The 19,756-nt window shown below is 38.6% G+C and overlaps 1 protein-coding gene across 3 annotated transcripts in view; it reads right to left on the reverse strand.

The window, feature by feature from the left end:
- MSANTD1 (Myb/SANT DNA binding domain containing 1) overlaps positions 1–19,756 on the reverse strand; it is a 45,358-nt gene that overhangs the window by 1,474 nt on the left and 24,128 nt on the right. The window contains exons 1-3 of one of the 3 annotated variants that reach the window (XM_033513804.1): positions 19,290–19,378; positions 18,606–18,870; positions 8,454–8,738 (exon numbers count right to left, since the gene is read on the reverse strand). In XM_033513804.1, coding sequence (XP_033369695.1) covers positions 8,454–8,738; positions 18,606–18,859 — 539 coding nt within the window. In that variant the 5' untranslated portion in view covers positions 18,860–18,870; positions 19,290–19,378. Of the gene's footprint in view, positions 1–8,453; positions 8,739–18,605; positions 18,871–18,988; positions 19,116–19,289; positions 19,379–19,756 lie in introns of those variants that run through there. The other 2 variants (XM_015625722.2, XM_015625720.2) reach the window with 2 other exon arrangements.

Here is a 19,756-nt window from a genome sequence, read left to right on the forward strand (position 1 = left end):
TTAAATCTTGACATGCCTTACAATATCAAATTTCTACACTGTACTGGGAGAGACATTTGGCTTATCTGGCTATTGAAACTCTAATTTTAAATTTGCAATAACCATCCCATTCTAGAGAAAGTGCTGCATGGCTACATGTGGTGGTATCTTACAGCTTGTTTTTTAAAGCATTGCATCAGTAAGGCTGGTCCCATTCCAGAATACAAGTCTCAGAATTTGCCCTTCTGCCAAGACACAGCAGTGTCACTGACCACTCTTTTTTTTATATTCCACCACAAAACATTATAAATGACATAAAAGCCTGAAAAAACAGAAAAGTACCTGGGGGTTCTGGTTGACAGTGGCTGAGCATGAGCCAGGTGTGGCCCAGGTGGCCAAGAAGGCCAATGGCACCTGGCCTGGGCCAGCAATAATGTGGCCAGCAGGACCAAGGCAGTGATTGTCCCTCTGCACTCAGCACTAGCTAAGCCTCACCTCCAATCCGGTGTCCATTCTTGGGCCCCTCATGATAAGAAAAACATTGAGGGGCTGGAGCATGTCCAGAGAAGGGCAATGCACAACCTCATCTGAAACATGCAGAGCTTCCCTTTGGAATTTGGGGAATATTTTAAGAGTTTCCTCTATGTTTTACCATGCTGAGTTTCTGTTTTGGAAGAGAAATAAACATGGTAATAAAGACAGTGCTCTGAAGGTGTAAAGGTCACATGGCTGTTCTAACTTGGGGTGACAGAGCAACACAGGCAAAACCAGCCCATGTGGCATAGAAGTGAGACCACACACAGAGATCTGTGTCTCTTTAACCTGCAGCCTAAGAAGGAATCATGCTAAAATGTGAAGAGGAAGAAAGGCAAGTAGAAGGCATATGTGTAAGTGTACTACACATCTGAGGAACTTGCAGTTAGAGCTGGATAACTCCTTTCCTAACTTAAAGTGAGACCATGTCTTCATTTACACTTTTTGTAACTCCAGACTGGAGTCCCCAACATCAAAGATATCTGATGATGTGTCTTGAAGTCCCTTGACACAAACAGCAATCTAAGTTGTGTTCTGCCAAAAGCAGTATCCTTTCTAGGTGAAATGCAATAATAAGATAGTACAGCTGTGACTAGTATGCCATGTCAACATGCTGCAGATTTTAAAACATCCTTGAATAAGGATAACTTAAACTCTTGAGGAATGTGTTTTTATTAATGTGCAGAAAGGTAGTGGGGGTGAGGTCACTCAGCTGTGGCAGATTTGTATCATAATTTGATTCATGTTCTTATCCTACTTGACAGGCTTTGTGCAGCAGTGACTGTGACATTCAGATCTGTCAGCAGGAGAGATAAACAATCCTTAGCACCTGAAAGGCTTAATGCAAATATATGAAAAAGACACAAGCCCCTTGACATTTAAGAGTGCAGTGACCCAAAAAGGGTGAGATACTATCTACTTTGAAAGGTATACAATAAACTCAACTTTGTAGGTTCTATATAGCAGATTTGTGGCACTAAATAAATGTGAATAAAATAAATACATGCTGCTCTGCATGCAAACCATGAATCTGCTTAAACTGTGGGTCAAGCTTACTCCTGATCACTGGAATTATCACTCTCACAATCTTGTGAGAATGGGTCTTGGCTAACACTAAATTCTGTATGTCTCCCTTAACTCTAAGGGCCAGAATTACTTCAAATGCAGTTCTCAAAGAGGTCAAGCACATGGAAAAGATCTACAGCAATGTAAGACAACACTTCATCTGTTATTCCAAGACTTCCATCACCATAGTCACATTCACAAAGAATGTGTGCTTTCTCGTAGGCAGAGCAAGAAACTTTCTGAAGTGGTAATATTATTTTAGCCAAAGTCACCTTTTGAATTTAAACTTGTCTTCACAGAAGATATAAATGTTGGAAACTTGATTAATCTCTATTCTCTTCCCTATACAGTAATAGAAAGTAGCTGTGGTAAGACCTCTTTTCTTGCAACCAGTACAAATTCACTCCACAAGAGGGCTTGTGTGTTGTCAAGGTAAGCACTGATGAGAATAGTCCTTAATAAGGAATAAGAGAGAAAATCTGATACTTGTCAATGGTACTGAGATGCACTGAGTATTGTGTAACAAATGTAACAAATTTCTTGGTAACAGTAGCCACCATTTGGGTTTTAATTTCAACTGAGACAACAACAACAAAAACCCATAAAAAACCAAGATGGAGTGATTTAGACTGAAAGATCTAAAAAATAACCCTTATTTTTAAGGGAAAAGAATCTTTGAAGTGTTTTCCTAGAGTCTGTAAAGGATTTTACCTGTTTTTCAGTTAAATCCATCAAAGAACTGTAAGTCATGAAACCGTAGATCTAAGACAGTAAGTGCCTTGCACAGCTCCAGAGAGAAAAGAGCAGCAAATTTTTACTGTGCCAGCAGTATGTGCACTGTGCTAATAACTAAAAATGTACTGACTGAAGAGTACTAGCTCAGAAATGTGTTTCAGCACAGAGAAGTGCCCCCAAAAGCAATGACAAGGATTCTTCAAGGTCTCCCATGTGCTTTCTACATTTGTACAATAACAAACACAACTTGGTAATTAGCCTTCATTGAAAAGAAATAGTTATTTCAGAAATGTTCAGAAAGTCCTAGCTCTGGTGATGGTACCATTCTCTTTTTCTCTCCACTGACTGATAGTGAAAGGGTTCTATGGTCACTCACAAGTTCACAGTAAGGAATTGGCACTTACAAACCTCTCCTCTTGCAGAGTAGCTGCCAAAAGGGAGCTCTTGAGAAGGGCCCTACAAAAGAAGGCTCTAAAGAATCTAATTTAAGAGCAAAGAGCACTTGCAACATGAAACAATGTAAAATGTCCAGTGATGCCCCAAGTAATGAGTTATTTGAATACTGAAGTGTTTCCTCACATACCGAGCAATCTTCATTGAGAGGTTCTGGATCCTGGTCTCTGACATCCTGGGCAGCATGTCAGAGACCTCTCTCTTGTCAGTAGTTTTTTATAACAAATTCAAGATTAAAGCAGAGATAGGAATATGTGTTCAGCACCAAGTAACCCAAGCAGCATTAGTATCCTCAAACAGTTCCAGCTAGGAGCATGTCTACTTTGCCAATGTATAGGCACAAAAATAAGCAATGGCTGACGATTGAAATCAGTTCCTGTTGCCCATTCTCCATGTTACATTTCTCTGCAGCCAACGCCTCTGTGACAGCTGGGGTGCAGCAGATCCTGACAGCATCCAAAAAGCTGCTGAAGAAGTACCTCCCTCTTTGCCAAGTTTAGTGTCTGAAGGTACATTTTGAGGAAAACCTCAGGAAAAAGGGGTCTAGGGAAGTAAGGACCTCTGCACAAACTGCCAGTACATTTCTGCTTGGCTTCTAGTGCCTACAGCAGAGAGCCTGCAAGAGATTGGCACAGGTATTCCTCTGACCACGTGAATGAAGCGTAGAAGAGCTCTGGCATTGGGAGCATATTCCAAACAGAACCTCACAAAGCTATTTCCCTGCTATGCTCTAAAACAGACAGACAGGGTTCCAAGGAAGCAAACCAAGGGAAAGAAATTATTCCATCTCACCTAGGAGACTGAGCAGAAATGACTGTATGTAATGGGCATGAGGGGGAACAAAGCAAAACCTCCAGATACAATCAGGCAACGTATTAGGCAAGTCTCAAATGTATTTGCTGTCTGCCTACCTAATAACAATTTAATTCATTGTTCAATTAAAAGTTCCTTGATTGATTGCTTACACTCATCCAATACGGCTTGTTTCGGGGACATGTGTGAATAATTAATGAAGCAGGGGTTGAATACAAAGAATTCTCTGTTTATGAAAATGTATTATCTTCACAAAACCCTAACAACACTTCCTCATTTCTGATTACTTCATGGCAAGCAGGTCTCCAGCACCATCAGTTCTTGGAATTTATGGCTTTTAACACCCAAAAGCTGTTTCTCACTGGTTTGGGTTTTTTTAGCTACATACAAATCCGAGCAGACCTCCATAATCCATGTCTTTATTTAAAAATTAACAATGATTTGGACATAAACAGTATTAATATTAGAGATTATATAAAGATCTTCAGAGCATAAGGACTGAGGATGAGAAAACCTGGATCTTCTGATAAACTAGGCTCATTCAATCATTCAAATGCATTCAGGAATTAATGAGACTCAATCTTGAAGCACAGAAAAGAACCACAAAAATGGCTGGGAGGCTGGGCAAAGCACCTTGCTAGGATAACAAGTCTGCATAATGAGTTAAGATGTACTACATAATGCACATAGCCTAAAGCTCAAACTTCTTTGTAGATGATGCCCATTCAGATTTAAATAGCTGTAGCATAATTTTAGAAATAGTAAAGTCTTTGCCAAAGATGTTTCCCAAATTAGCATCATCAACAAGTTTTAATGCACTTCTTTTAATCCATATCATGGCTAATTCATGTTGCAAATTCTTACTTTTTCATCTAGTGTAAACCTTCTATACCAAATTCATTAATCTACATTTAAAAATTTAAAAAATACTAAAGACAGTACGATCATGGCACACAACCATCTTGCCAGAAAGCAAAAAATACTGAAAGGTTCTCCAGTATACTGAAAAGAAAAGTAAGTAGAAGTAGCAGCTGAAAGTTTCATTCACTAAATTCACATTAGAAACAAGGGACTGGTTTAAACAACGGGTTGCTAATCACTAGAAAGAAGGGAAGAGTTAATTCTCCATCTTCTGAATTTATCAGGTCTAGACCAGACATTTATTATTTCCTAGACTCAAAAAAATAATAGAAACAAAGAAGTGGAGGACAGCAGAGACAGAGGGCTCCTGAGTGCAGAAGTGCCCTGCTGAGGGAAGGATAATATTTCTAGGCTCCAGATCAGAATGACCAAATTCAAATGGTATCTAACAAGAAGTCAGACTAGATAACACAGTGGTTTTATTATGGTCTTTTAGTCTATGAAAGTAACTCTTTCACCCCCATTTTCAGGACAATAGAAATGGCAGAACATATGAAGCCTGAACTACATTCACAGCCTGTATAATTATGTTCTGTCATTATTTTACTTCAAAAACAAAGACCATAAATTAATCCACAGGGTGAAAAAACACTGTTTTTAATTAGATAAAAAGTCATTTATAGTGGTGTCAGGAATTTGGATTTTAAAAATTTAAGCTGCAGAACAAGACTCCACCAGATTGCATTATATTTTATGACCATAATAGAATAATTCTATTATTGTCAGATGTTTTGTACTGTATTACAGTCTTAGAACAGTGTTAGAACAATACTAAGCAAATAGCAGGCACCCCTTTAAAGGGATTCCAAATGTTTTCCTCATCTACACACTTGAAACAAAAATTAAAATTAATTTTATCTCACATTAATTGTATTATCACTAACAAGCAAAATTTGGGTTTTGTAAGAAGGTCCCAACCTCAAAGTTTTTCAAACAGAATGCAAAGAAAACCAGTTTCAACTATTTTTAGCCTGACAATATGTATGTACTGACTGAAGTATAAAACTTGACATTTTTCGCAGTCATGAAAGCTGAACATTCAACTGAATTTTTTTTAAGCTATAATTTATATAGCCAAGTAACCTCTTGCTATGTTCAAAGATACTGAGAAAACACAAAGCTGACACTCTAAAGCTGCGTTGGAGAGTTTAAAGGAATAACAGGAAAGTTTTCAGAAGTTTAAGTTATTTAGAAAGATCTACTGTTTGAAAGTATTTTTTCCCTATCAATGGTTGACATAACATTAGGATTTTTATTACTGATGAAAAAAATCTATAATGTAAGCTGAAAAATATACAGCTGCAAAACATATCTGTATTTTACATATGAGTGTGTATTTTTCAAAATGTGTTTCAAAGTAGTTGTTTTGCATAGCCATAAAGTAGAAAAATAGGGAACTTGAGGACCTAAAGCATTCTTTTGATTTCAACTCCCAGAATTGTCTTTAGTTCCTTTTTTGAATCTGTTGGATCAATTGTCTAGTGTTCAGAGGCAAGGGCATTGATTAAATAGCCAAGTGGACCCAAATTTTTTATGATAGTTCTATTCTCTCTTGTTGGCTATTTCAAAGTGTTTTTCAAATACAGGATGACACACTAATTGCTTAAGCTGAAAACTGCTTCCTTCAGTTCATAATTTTCCATTAGTAACTCTAAAAGAATTGACTTCCTGGTCTTACCATGGCAGCTCTAAGTGATTTTAACCCATGTGGTATCATTAGCAAGCACTGTATTTTCTTCTGGCCAAGAAAGGGTTCCCTACTCTGCTCTCATTCATCAGCCTAAATTAAACAGGTCAAAGCTGGACAAGCTTTTCAAACCCCCATGACTATTGGAATAACACTTTTTCTCCTTCCAGATACATGCCCCATTATTACAAGTGGTTTCTTATTTTTAACCCAATCACAATGCTCACCTGTAATATTACACTGATCTCTCATGTGGTATCTGCTGCTCAACTTCTCCATTTTTTTGAAACAGGAGAACTGTATTTTAACTTGTGTCTGTGTAACTATCTTGCTGTTAAATGATATTCACAATATTCTATTGCACAAAATTCTTTTATAGTGGAGACTGCAAGAGAATGGCTGAATTCCTAAGTTATGGAGGTCCTACCATCTTGAGAGCTGCCCTGCCATTCCCTCCAGCCCCCAGACCCTCCTGAGCCATCCAGAACAGCCACTCCAAGCAGGCAAGAGCAGCATTACAAGGGGTGAGTGGCATTACCTGCCCCAGACTTGCAGCCAGGTGAAAGCCAGCCTGTGCCACTAGAGGCTAGATTTAAATGAGTTGCAGTTTCTAAATTTAAATTACTTAATGCTAAAAATGTTAAAATACTTTTTACTAGAACAGGTTAAGTTATTGCCTTGGATAAAGTTAAAAAAAATAAACAAGCCAGTGAACCTGAAGCTGGCTAAAATGCATCATAACCTAAATTTTCCAGAGCTTATAATTTAGTGAGTGATTTAAGTCCATTTTAGCTGTAAATGAAAGCATCTACATGAGAGTGGAGGTCCACCTGCAAACTGTGGGCACAACAGATGTGGGTTTGGGGTTGATTAACTTGATCTCTGTGAGGGCTGTCTATGTTCTGTAGTGAAACCTGGTGTGGTGACCACCTTCCTCTCTTATGGTACAAAATCCATGTTGTCCTGGAGTTAGCCCTAAGCTGAAAAACTTAACATCCAGCATTTTAAAAAAGCCTGATGTTATCAAGTAATCAAGTGAATAACCTCCACAATGTTTGTGGAAATGTGACCTTCTAATTAAATATTAAATAATGTTATTGTAAATCCCATTGGGAATAAAGTTATTGCATCTGAAATGTGATTGTGGAGTTGGGAAACTCTAAAGTCAAGTGAGTTTGTGTATCAGTAATATCAACTACTTACAATGAACTAGGATAAAAAAAATTGTTGCTTGTGAACAAAAAGGTTGCTATAGTTCAAAAGTTATGCACTCTAATAAATATTCATTGCCAAAAAAATAAAAAGTTTTAAAAAATAATCAGCTATTCAAGGACTATTTGCTTGAATGATTAAATGAATTTACCTTAGTTTTATTCATCCAAGAGTAGGTCTAGAAACAATAATTCAAACTTGCTCAGTTGGTTCTTCTTCCAGCACAACATCTTTACAGTTGCATGACTGACAGGTAATTTTACTGTTACAGTTAAAGCCTCGCAGACCTATGATAAGGATCTCTAGGATCAACGTTTTTATTGCCAGAAAACTGTAATCAACTCTTATTTCACACCACTCTGGATGAAAAATGAGATCAGTAAAGTCTAAAATTTGTATCAAGAGTACAACCCTGCCTTTTGTTAAAATGCTGCATTCCAGGGAGCTCAAATCATATCCAAAAAAAAAAATAATAAAATTTAAAAAAAAGAATGAATCATGTTTGCATTTCAAACTAGCATTTACTTTGAAAAAAATTACATTCTCAATTGTATTTAAAATATTTCAATGTACTTTCAAACTGCATAAGCAGCTTTTCTGTGTCCACAGAAATATTTATTTTGCATCTTTTCAGCATTTTAATAATAACTGAAGCCAGAAAAATTTCATACTCATATCAAAAGCAAAACTAGAGCAAGCCAAAAATCATCTAAGCAGTATGTTATATCTCTGATTGCACCGCAGGACTCTCTTGAACATGCCTGTACTCCTTTTATGAACACTCTCCCTGATGTGAGCCGTGACATGCATGCTGAGTTTTGGCAATAATATACAACTTTTTGCCCAGTTCTCCTACTCCCTTCCAGTCTTTCATAAAGGAATAAAGAAAATGCCCTAATTCAGCAAAGTGGCTGAGATTGGGGAACAGATCTCATTTGTGATTTACAGAAAAAATACAAGAGCTGTTAGAGGAAAATGTGTGAGGGTGTTCCTTTTACACAGCAAATTTGGTTCATTCTGCAAAATACTAAAAAGAGGGGAAAATAGATGCTACCTCAGCTTGTAAGAAAGCAAGCTTGATGAGCTCTCTGAATGTTCATCTTCAAAGCATTCTTCCCTTCCTTCATATGTAAACTGGTTATATGGCAAAAACAGAGGTGTAGACTTAGCTGATGGAGACAGCGAGGCCTCTGTCTGTGATGTAGAAGGACCTGGCTGCTGACTTTCATGCATTTTCACATCGCTGTGGTCTGTCACTTTGGATAAGATCCTATCAATGGTTTTGTAGTAAGGCCAGTCAGGTGCCACAGTTTCACTGTCAGTCATGCATTTTAATTTCCTGTAAGAAAAGGCACACAACATTAAAGCTTGTTTTCCTACAAAGAGTACTCTTCATACAGATCTATTTCAAAACATTTGTTCTGGTCACATTTAGGAGTCAAACTGAATGCTTTTAATGAGATTGAAATTAGATACTTTCCTTCTTTAACTTCCAGTGAAGTCTTTCAGGTTCTTTTCCTAGGTTTGACCTATTATAAAAGGTTGCATGTAAACCCCAAATGAAATTCAATACCAATAGAGAACATTACAACTTCTAATGGAAACAGGACTGTGTTCATGGTTGAATAATTTTCTTCCCTTTAAAGAATATCCAACTAACCAACGTGACAGCAGTCCCTGACAACTGGACTAGACACCACAGCCTTTACTAAACTGAGGGCAGCCCTGTGCTTCCATGCTTTGAAGAATGAATATTTATTTTCTATAATGAATACAAGTGGCTATAAATAAAATGCATATCCTTTTTCTAATATTGCCTAAAAGCCCTGAAATGCCTTGGCAAATATCCTTGTAACAACCATGAGATACAGACGTCTGTTCATCTGTTACAGAATAAAGATCAGGGTAGGCAAAAGTACAGTTTCATTAATATACAAAAAAAAAAAAAAAAAAAAAAAAGTAAGAAAACCCCAAACCTAAAACATTTAATAATGCATTAGAAACAACATGAACAAAAACATTACATTACAGTGGACTATGTCTTTCACACTTATCTTATTATGAGATTTATTATTCAATCCTCAGACAAGTTCACTGCTATCCCAGTAGTTACCCAGTGTTATTTTATTTTCTTTTACTGAGAAATGTAAAACTTAGGTATACAGATGTAGTATATATCTCAAAGAAATTCCAGGGACCCAAACTTGCTCTTCATTTGCCTCTCCCAGTTTGGATCTTGTTACTCTAAATCAAAATGCAGGAAGGGAACACAACAGGAAAGGCAAGACCAATGACAAATGCCCCATTTTCATAAACCAGATTTAATTCAAATTAACAAAAAGCTGAACTAAATCTGATTCTCACAGCTAGAGGTTTGCATTTGCAGGGAAAAAAAAAAAAAGGATGAAAACTATTCCTGGACACCTGGCCCACCCTCTTTTTCTTGAAGCCTTTCAGGTTTTTCCTTCTCAGAATCCATCCTGCCCACACCAGTCCTGCAAGTGGTAGAATTAAATAACATGTAAACATGAAAAAAATTGTGCCAAACTTAAAAGTGAGAACTTGAAGTTCTTCCTTTTAAAGCTCTGTCAGCCTAGAGTAAGGGGAAATCCACTAGTGAGAAAGGAAGGCAGTAAGATTTGCTTAGATTTTAAAGCCATTTAAGGATTCTTTTTTCCTTGTCCTTGCAAGGTCTGATGAGCTTTTCCAGCTATTTAGAAATGCACATCATAGTCCTGCAAAGCAAAGCCTCACAGCCATCCATACTTCTATGCCCTCTATGCATTCAAAATCTTAATTTCATACATATTTCACAACCTACTGCTGTGATTTCATAGTCAGAGAATATCGAATACAGTCTACAAATACATGCATATCCATCCAACACAGACAGAAAATAGCTAAACACAGGCCTGACAACAACCATCAATTAATATTGATTATTTTTAGTTCAATTGTTGAGGCTATTTGCATGAAAAACGTATCAATTATGACACTATAAGCTAGTAGCAAGACTACATGCCACATTTGTTTGCCTGTGTTGAAACCCTCAATGTGTTCAAGCTATGGGGCTTAAAACTGAACTTCAATTATGCAATGCACTCACTGTGGTCAGTCATCCCCATGGGTGAGAGAGCAAAGGCCAGAGGTGACCACATCTCATCAGCCACTGCCCAGCCCAGCAGCTGCATTCAGATGTTTCATGGGTCATGGTTTGAGCCTTTGTGTCAAAAAGGGCAGGACAAACTTAGAGCTGATTGCTGACTGCTCTGGAGCAGGCTTGTGTTCAGCCTAATGTCTGCCAGGAGCCTCGAGTCCCCATCAGCAGAGCTGCTGCCCAACCAGGGTGTCTCCTGCCTGTTCTGGCATTTGGCCATCCCACGAAGAGGATTTTGCATTTGTCCTTGGTGAAGTTGATGGAGACCCTGTCAGCCCATTTCTCAAACCTGTCTAGGTCTGTCTGAGTGGCAGTCCTGCCCTTGTAGGTGCAGACTGCAGCCCCCAGCTTGGTATCATCTGCAAAATAGTGGACATGCACTCCACCTTCGCCTTTGGATTGTTGATATTCAACACTGTCCCAATAAACACCTGCAGTCCTCCACTGGGAATGAGCCTCTAGGCAGAATACAAACCATCAACAACCACTCTGTGCCCAGAGATCCAGACAGTTTTCTAGCCAGCTCTTAGTCCTTCCATCTGCAGTGAAACATCCCAGCTTGGATACAAGGATGTCCTTGGAGACTGTGTCAAAAGGGTTTGTACTGTCAAGCTAGACAATATCTTGCTCCACCCTCATCCATAGATATAGTTTTTAAAAAAGAAAGCAAGCAGGTCAGTCAGATGTGATTCAGTGCTGGTAAATCCATTCTGGCTATTCCCAGACACCACTTTTTCCTTTATGTGACTGGAAATTGCTTCCAAAACTTCTTGCTCAATGGTCTTCTGAGAGTTGAAGGGAAGAACTCTTAATTCCCTTTCCTGCCTTTCTGAATATCCAACAGCCTTCTTCCAGTCCCTAGAGACCTCCCTCAGTCTTCACAAACTTACAGAGATGACTCCTGACTCAGTCCTGTTCTTCTGCTGGTATTTCTGATAACACTGATGCAGGCACACCCGCCTGAGACAGCTGGGCAGTGAAGGCTGAAGTAAAGATACCAAGTATCCTCAAGCTCATTACTTGCATTTCCTTTCATTAAATCACCCACCCCTGCGGTGATTCTTGGAGCAACAGAGGTATTACCACAGTCTGGGGGATGGGAGATTGAGGGCAGTCCTACAGGGCAGGAGTTGGGGGTGCTGGGCAATGAGGCTGGACATGAGCTGTTAGTGTGCTTGTAGCCCACAAAGCCAACCATTATTCTGGGCTGCAGCAAAAGCAGCATGGCCAGCAGGTTGAGGGAGGGGATTCTGCCCCTCTGCTCTCCTGAGATCCCACCTCGAGGGCTTCAAAAATACTCAGAGGGCTGGAGCAGCTCTGCCACAGGGACAGGCTGAGACAGTCAGGATTGTTCAGCCTGGAGAAAAGAAGGCTCTGGGAAGACCTTATTGTAGATTCAGACTAGATATAAGGAAGAAATTTTTAATAAGAGTGGTGAGCCACTGAAACCAATTGCTCCGGGATGGATGCTGCATCCTGGCAGTGTCCAAGACCAGTTTGGATGGGGCTTTGAGCAATCTGGTTTGGTGAAGGTGTCCCTGCCCGTGGGAGGGGGTTGGAAAGAGATGGTCTTTAAAGGTCCATTCCAACCTGAACCATTCTATGATTCAATGGAGAGTTTCCAGGAGCAGCTGTTTTGCCTGAGTAAGTTGGTGCCTTTTCATTGTTGTTTGAGCTCAGCTGTGTACTCAGATCCCCTTTTTCTACAGAACTCTGACAATTTGGAAGGAAGAGCTGGTGTTTGTTGTCTGCTCACAGAGCTGTAGAGTTGCAGTTGTATTAATACAGGTTTTTCTCTGGCTCTCAATGTATCGAATGGATACTAATTCTACTTCTGACTGCTTACCATAGCTCTGAGCTAAATAAAAGGGATCACTACCAGGATATAGACAAGAGAAGTGTGTTAGCTTAAAAGCAGCACCAGCAGCAAACATCTACCTGTATGGAGTCTGGCTCAAACACAGAAAAAAAAGATGAAACAGGGGAAGCGATGAGAAGATAAGGAGAAAGGGAGTGTCAGTCCTTTGGAAGAGAAGTAGAAATGCTGCAGGTGGAGGTAAATAGGGAAGACCATTCAGTGCAATAGTGTTGATGGTTTATCTTTCTGGTAAAAACAAACCAAATAGCTAGCTTTGTTCCAATATCAAGTTCCAGGATTTACTGACTTTTAAATATTTTTTCCACACCTGCCAGGAGTCCAGAAAACCTAGTGAGACAGCTGAGAGCTTCTGCCTGCATTGAGGTGCATGCAACCCTGGAAAAACTGGAGTCTAAAGCAGAGATTAATTTACTGCCCTCAGTCATTAGTGTAATTCATCGCAGCAATCTTAGTTGCTTCCAAGAGACAGAGTTGGGGCTTTGTTTGTTTTAATGAAACGTGAGGATGTTAAAAGAAACAGGACCATACGAAGCCTGGAGTGCAATAGTCCAGAAATGAGAGAGCAAGATGAGCCAAACATTAACACTTTGAAATTGGGAACATCACTGCCTGCGTGAGCAAGCCAGGCAGGAAACATGAGGTAAGAAACAGAGGTAAGCGAGAAAGTCAGCAAAGCTTGCAAAGTAAATTCACACTGAGTTTATCTAGACCTGTTGCTGTTTCATGAGGCTCTATTAAAATCCAGCTGAGAGCAGAGGCAACTGAGAACTCTCTCCAAAAACTCAGGGATCAAAGTCAGATTTCCAGTGGACAACTACCCAAAGCATGCCAACCCAGTTAATTTGAAAGGTGATTGCTTGTCTTATTGCAGAGACGTGAATAAATTAATGGACTTTGAGATCCCACTGCCAAAATGCTCCACTGAATAGACTGAGACAACTGTTGAGTCATTTGTTCTGCCATTGACCTTTTTTCAGACTTTATTCACTGTGCCTATTAATTCACCTTCTAAAAGAAAACTAACACAGTATTATGTCCTAAAGAAGTTTGGTTTTTTTAAATCATCATTATTTAGTCAGCAAAAAGCAAGCAATCTATAACATGCTTCATTTTTTTTAGACTTTCCTTAAAGCAGTATTGCTTTTTTATTATTATTGCAGCATTTGATATTACCACTTACCTTAAGGAATGGATATAAGATCCATCTCCTGGGATTTCTAGGAAAATATTTCAAAATAAATAATAAATAGCAACTACTTATGAACCAATCAATGGTGAGGAAAAGAAGGATGATGAAAGTACAATACTAAGTTGTGCATCTGCCATAAATTATTGAAATTAAAGGGAAAGATAGTAAAATATTCAAATTCAACTTTTTTCAGTAATTTGGCTGCACTCATATTTTATCATTTTCTGTAACAGAGGTCAAATTTCCCAGTTGCATAATGTCATAGAGTATAGCAATGGGTTACACAAGCAAAAATGTTTAATTGCTATCATGTACACATGAAAATAAAAAATTAGACTACTCTTTCATTCAAATCATAAGACTGATTCAAATTTACCAATCATTAACATTAATTGACTGCAATTCAAATCAAAGAGCAACAGCTGCATCCTGTTTTCTAGGCTTTGCGGAGGGTGATGTTTTTGAAAATAATAAATTTGCATTCACACAGTTCTTATTTTTAAACATCAGGAGGAATCAGTCAAAACTGTGGACCACTGTGCAATCTGTGCAAACCCTGCTTCCTTTTTATAAGCCAGTGTGTATTGTGTCAGTGGCAATATTGTAACAGCAGTCACAGAGCACTGTGGCACAGTGGGATCAGCACATTAGCAGTGACAGGACAGTGCTTTCTTTTAAGGAATAATTACAGGATCACATGAGCTAATAGCCACAGTAGGCTGCACGACACAGAGAACTGGGCACATACTCTAAGGGATGCTAAACCTCAAAAGCTGGCACCCTAATCTCAGGAAAACTTTTGATGACCAGCACATCTGAAAGCTTGACTTTGAATTCCAGGAAGCTTGACTCAGCTCTTCCTTCTTCCAGGATGGATAAATGGGGAGGTTCATGCAGCTCACCACACAGGTATCTTTGAAGTGGAACATTAAAAACCTGGTGACTGATCTATCCACAGCAGATATTTCAGATTTTACAGCAATCCCTAAAAGCATAACTTTACTTAAATATACCTGCAAGAAAGAATTTTCCTTCCACCTTTGGTGCTGTGCAGAATTTTCCACCCAGTCAATTTCCAAGGTGGATGAAATGGTCCCTTAATATACTGAGACTCCAGTAAGAATTACTTCAGGTCATGGTTTATTTTTCCCTGATTAGTTTCCTCCAAATGTACTCAGACTACAGTAGTAGTGCAGAGGAACACAAGAACCACTGCCAGATCAGTCCATCATCTCACTCTGTCCTGACAAAGGTCAGTGCTGAATACTTCAGGAATTATTTTGACAGACAGCTTTTGAGAGCACATTCACCCATAAAAACACATGATTATTTTTCCATCAACAGCCAGTAATATCCTGAAACCCGCAGTTTTTCATAACTCAACCTAATTGGAAGACAAACAACATCTGTTTTTTTATTTAATAAATCTAATCTTTAGTAAAAATAGTAATAATACTAAAACAACCTGCTGCTCTGTTGGTGTCAATGATTTTCAGTAGCAATGAGTTCCACATGCTTATTATGCAGTGCCATATGACTTTAACTAGTTTTATATGACTAGTTTTATATGACTTTAACTAGTTTTACAATTTCTGCCTTGCAATTCTTATGAATAACTTCTTGTATAATGAAAAAAAAAATCTGCTTTACAGTCTGAAAAACAGTGCATATTTTTATGCCCCTCTAAAACTCCTTTAGCATTCACAAACTTTTCCACCTCTCTTAATAAAGAAAGTTTTCTACATCCCAGCCTAACTGTTCTCTGAACATCTTCTGATTCTCTTGTCACCTTGTTGAAATATAGGACAGGCAGAAATAAACACAAGAATTCAAGGAGGAGGAAATAATGAGATAAAATAGATTTCTTTTTGGCATTTTAACACCTGAATAATATTTTCATCTCAGATATGGAGGAATGGAATATAATCACCCTAAAACTGTTTATGTGAGAGATGCTCATGCACACTGAGCTACACCTGAAGTAACTTTACCTGGCAGCACAAGATCCAGTATGGGATCCAAACACACCCAGAACCAGAGTGAATACCTGGGGTGGGAGCCCCTTCTGAGCCCCCTGCCACTATACACACCCACATAGGCTGCTCTTGCTGCAGCAAGATAATTATTGACATAATTATTGTGATAATTATTGGCCAAGAAACACTCCTTCCCTACTTACACACGTTTGTCTGACTTGGGCACCTCCCACTCATAATGAATGGCTTGCAATAAGCAGAATAAAGAAAATAATATTTACTGAACTGCCTCTTAGGATGCCATGGGATCCTCAAACTGGAGAGCACCATTATAAACATGTTCACTGCTTTCTATTCCAGAACCTTATATGTTTCAGATAGTCAATATCTGTTTCAACAGATGTCCCAGGATAAGACACAGGAGTGACAGCACTTTTAAAACTGAACTTGGTTAAAAAGACAAGTAGAAATACTCCAGTATTGCTTTTTCTTTTTATGGAAAAAAAAATACACATATATGTATTCATCCATATACATATGTGTATTAATTTGTAGGACAGGGGTTTTATGATCCTTTATGAAATTTTAACACATAGCTAAATAATATGATCTGAGTAATTATTTTAATGCAGTTTATTTCTGACTGTTAAAGGAAGAGTAGAGGCCACTCTACCTCAGCAGCACTGTTCAGAGTTGCCTAAAGAAGTACAGGATCCTGAAGTGGGGGAAGAACTAAGCTCCTAGGTGCAGAACACCCCCCACCCCCAGTCCTGGTACTGGTGCTTTGTTCTCCCATGTCACACTCTAGTGTTAGTTACACTAACCCAGAGTAGTCATTACAAAGTATTGTCCCAAAATAGAGCATTTTCCCACTCTCAAGATCTTCTTCTCCAGTTTGTGCCACAGTGCAGCAATGATGCTCAGAAATACACTGATGTAAATCATCTTCCTCAAGTGTCCTGCAGGCACCCAAATGTAGGTGAAAACTCGGCTGCCTCACAGCAAAGCCAGCAGTCGGTGGCCACTCACGTCATTTACAGTTTCACCACAACCTTTCCTATCCTCACACACCACCAAAAAGTACCCAGAAACTAGAAATTGTAACAGCTTCTGCTTGTCCCTGTTCTCCATACCACCTTACCTTGACAGCAAAGCACACAGGCGTGTGAGCAAACAATAAGAAGATGCATTTTATATTCCAGAGCACAAAATGAAACAGCTCTGTGACAGCACAAGGCAGTTTTTAACTCTCCTAAATTAGCATCTCAATCAATAAGCAGGGAGCTGCCATGCACTGCAAAATAGAAAAGCAGATTGACAACATGCAACAGAAGCAATCTTAGAAGTTCACAGAAATAGAAGGATATTTCTTAAAAGTGTGGTTTCTCACACACACACACAGAGTGCATGTATGCGAGTGATTTTATTTCTTCCCTCCCCCCAGTGCAACTTTAAAGTAAAAACATTAATTAGAAAAAAAATGAGACTCTCTGATTGATGACAACACTGTAAATTTAGAACAAAGGCTGACAGAAATAACCTATTCCACTTGGCAATTACGGCACTTAACTATCGTGCAGTGTTGCTGCTACAGACACCTGTAAAATCTCAGTGCCGCGAGATGCAATTCCCAGCAGGGAGGACTGCAGATTTAGCAGACTAAGCAAAAGCCTGGTAGCCAGCAACTCCCGACTCCTAAATCTGCATCCGAGTGTGAATTGCTGGGTGATGCTGGACCAAATTTTATCTTACTTTCAGCTTCTTCATCTCCAGTCTGGGTGAAGATAACTGTAGGGATTGCAGCAGGGTTGGTAAAATATTTTGGAGACGTTAGCATTTGCCACAAAACATCAGGTTTAATATTATGGCAAATGTTAAACATTATGCTTGTGGATCACAGAAATGTAGAAGGACATTCAAAGTTAAGGGGTTTACAGGATTTTCCCTAGTTTTCTATTTGATGAGCAGTCTCTGCATTAAATACAGTAAGGGTGCCTTACAGGAAAGCGAGCAGTTTTAACATGGTTGCCTGCTGTAATAACCTTTTTTATTATTAATATGAGCTTTGAGGAGAGATTAAATAAAAGAGTCACATATTTGATTTTCTTGCATTACAAGCACCTAGCTCAAATCACCACTCAGAATTTCCAGTATGAGGCATTTTGTGCTTCACAGAGATAAGAATTAAAAAAAAAAAAAAAAAAAAAAAAGAAAGAAAATATTTCTGTTAATTTCTAATTATTTTTCTCCCTGCAAACAACAAATCCCTGCAAACAACAAATCCACAAATGCCTCACATTTTCTGAAGCCAACTTCCCCTCCTGACTGCTTGCCTGTTCTTTATCATCCCCTCATAGACACCTCCGCCCTCCCCCCGACTCCTTTGGAGCAGTATTGACGGTGCACATTGATTCTCTCTGCAGATATAATAGTTCTTTCACTGCTGCTGCTTATAATTATAGCAATGTGTGTCACTCAGTAATAAGACATTCAATTATTCTTGGCCCCGTGAAGTGTAACCCTTCAACTCATGAGACCAAAATCGAGGAGCATCAGCCCCCCCCAAACATTATTCTGTTCTAGTTTCTTTTTTTTTTTTTTTTTTAACTTTGCCTTGCAATTCCGATCCTCAGTGGCCACTTGAAACTGCAGGAGTTTCGCTGCAAGGAATTGGCTGCCAAGCTAACACAATCAGTCCCCTCAGCAAAGAGCAAAAAAAAAAATAAATCTCTTTTCCCCATTAAATACATTTCCATCCCTCTGCATCATAACAATGCCAGCTAATTTTAAAGAAACAAAGTTGTCCCAGAGTTTGACATGAAATGGGGGGGACAAATTAACAATGACGTAACAGCATTGGCAAGAGAGAATTTTAAAAGCGATATGAACAATCTTTAATCTTTTATCGACAGATTTCCTCTAGGAGACTTCTTTCTGAAAGGCAAAAATCACTGCGCCGTCCCTGCTAAAATCTTTTAAAATAAAAAGAATTAACTGAAGCTTACCTGTACTGGAATGTCATATTTGTAATTTTTATCTTTATTTCCTCTCCGTGGCGAATTTCTCCAGTCATTTCAAAGAGTTTGTTAGCCATTTTCTCATAAACTTTGGCATTCCTTTTAGTTTGTTTCAGCTCATCAAAAAATTCTTCCCAAACCAGCATTAAACCTCTCATTTCTGCATCAGTCCAGTTTCTGGCCCTCCTGTGTTTCTCAGTCTGAGAAGAGACAATGTAACTGGGAATTTCTGCTGCAGCCATTGCTGACTGACCTAAAAGGGTTTTAAAAGAGGACACTTAATATAGATTGAGTTTTTAGTTTAGGTTTTTTGTAGTGCAAGACATGCATATGTGGATAAAGAATTTGAATGACAACAGAACATATGAAACCTTTTTGCAACAGCTTGAAGCTTGAGTGCACAAAATGGGGCCTACATCTGACAGGCAGGAATTTAGTTAAAAGCTTTTAAACAGAGAAACGTCATTTTGATGTCACGTTTCCATAGCAACAGAGCAACTGCATAAGCTACAACAACAAAAACCTTTTAACTGAAAGCCAAAGAATCAGGACAAAGTTGACAGGCCATCAATATTAAAGCTTTTAAACACTTTAGGTTTAACAAAAAAAAGATCTATGCAGCCTTTGAGAAGCTACTTTTAAGTTTCTACTTCTTTTTTAGCTTTCCCTTACCTTTTAGGCAGACAATCTGCTAGCAGGGGGTCATGGTCGCCTGAACGAGCTTTTAAGTTGTGCCTTGACAGACTCTCTAGGAGGTTGCAAGGACTGAGGCCATGTACACAAAAAAAAAAAAAAAAAAAAAAGCTTTTTTTTTTCGCAAAGATATTCTGCAAAAAGAATCAGCCAGCTTTATGAAAACTATACATCTCTAAGCTAATAAATGTTTAAGCAGGCAGGCTCATTAAAAAGGAGCCTGCATCTGGGCTTTAGAACATGCAAAAAATAGTATTTAAGTGTTTATATAGAGAGAAATATATACAAAATTTCAATATAAAGACACTTTTTTTTTTCCCCGAGATGTTTTGCTGCTGATAAGCACACACTGCAGTCCTGTCAGTATGAATTTGCCTTTGTAGGTATGTATTACTGTATGTGTATTTTGTATTCCTAGTAATTTAGATGCTATTTATGCAGCCTGT

Source organism: Parus major, chromosome 4 (assembly GCF_001522545.3).
Source record: "Parus major isolate Abel chromosome 4, Parus_major1.1, whole genome shotgun sequence".
Lineage (NCBI taxonomy): Eukaryota > Metazoa > Chordata > Aves > Passeriformes > Paridae > Parus > Parus major.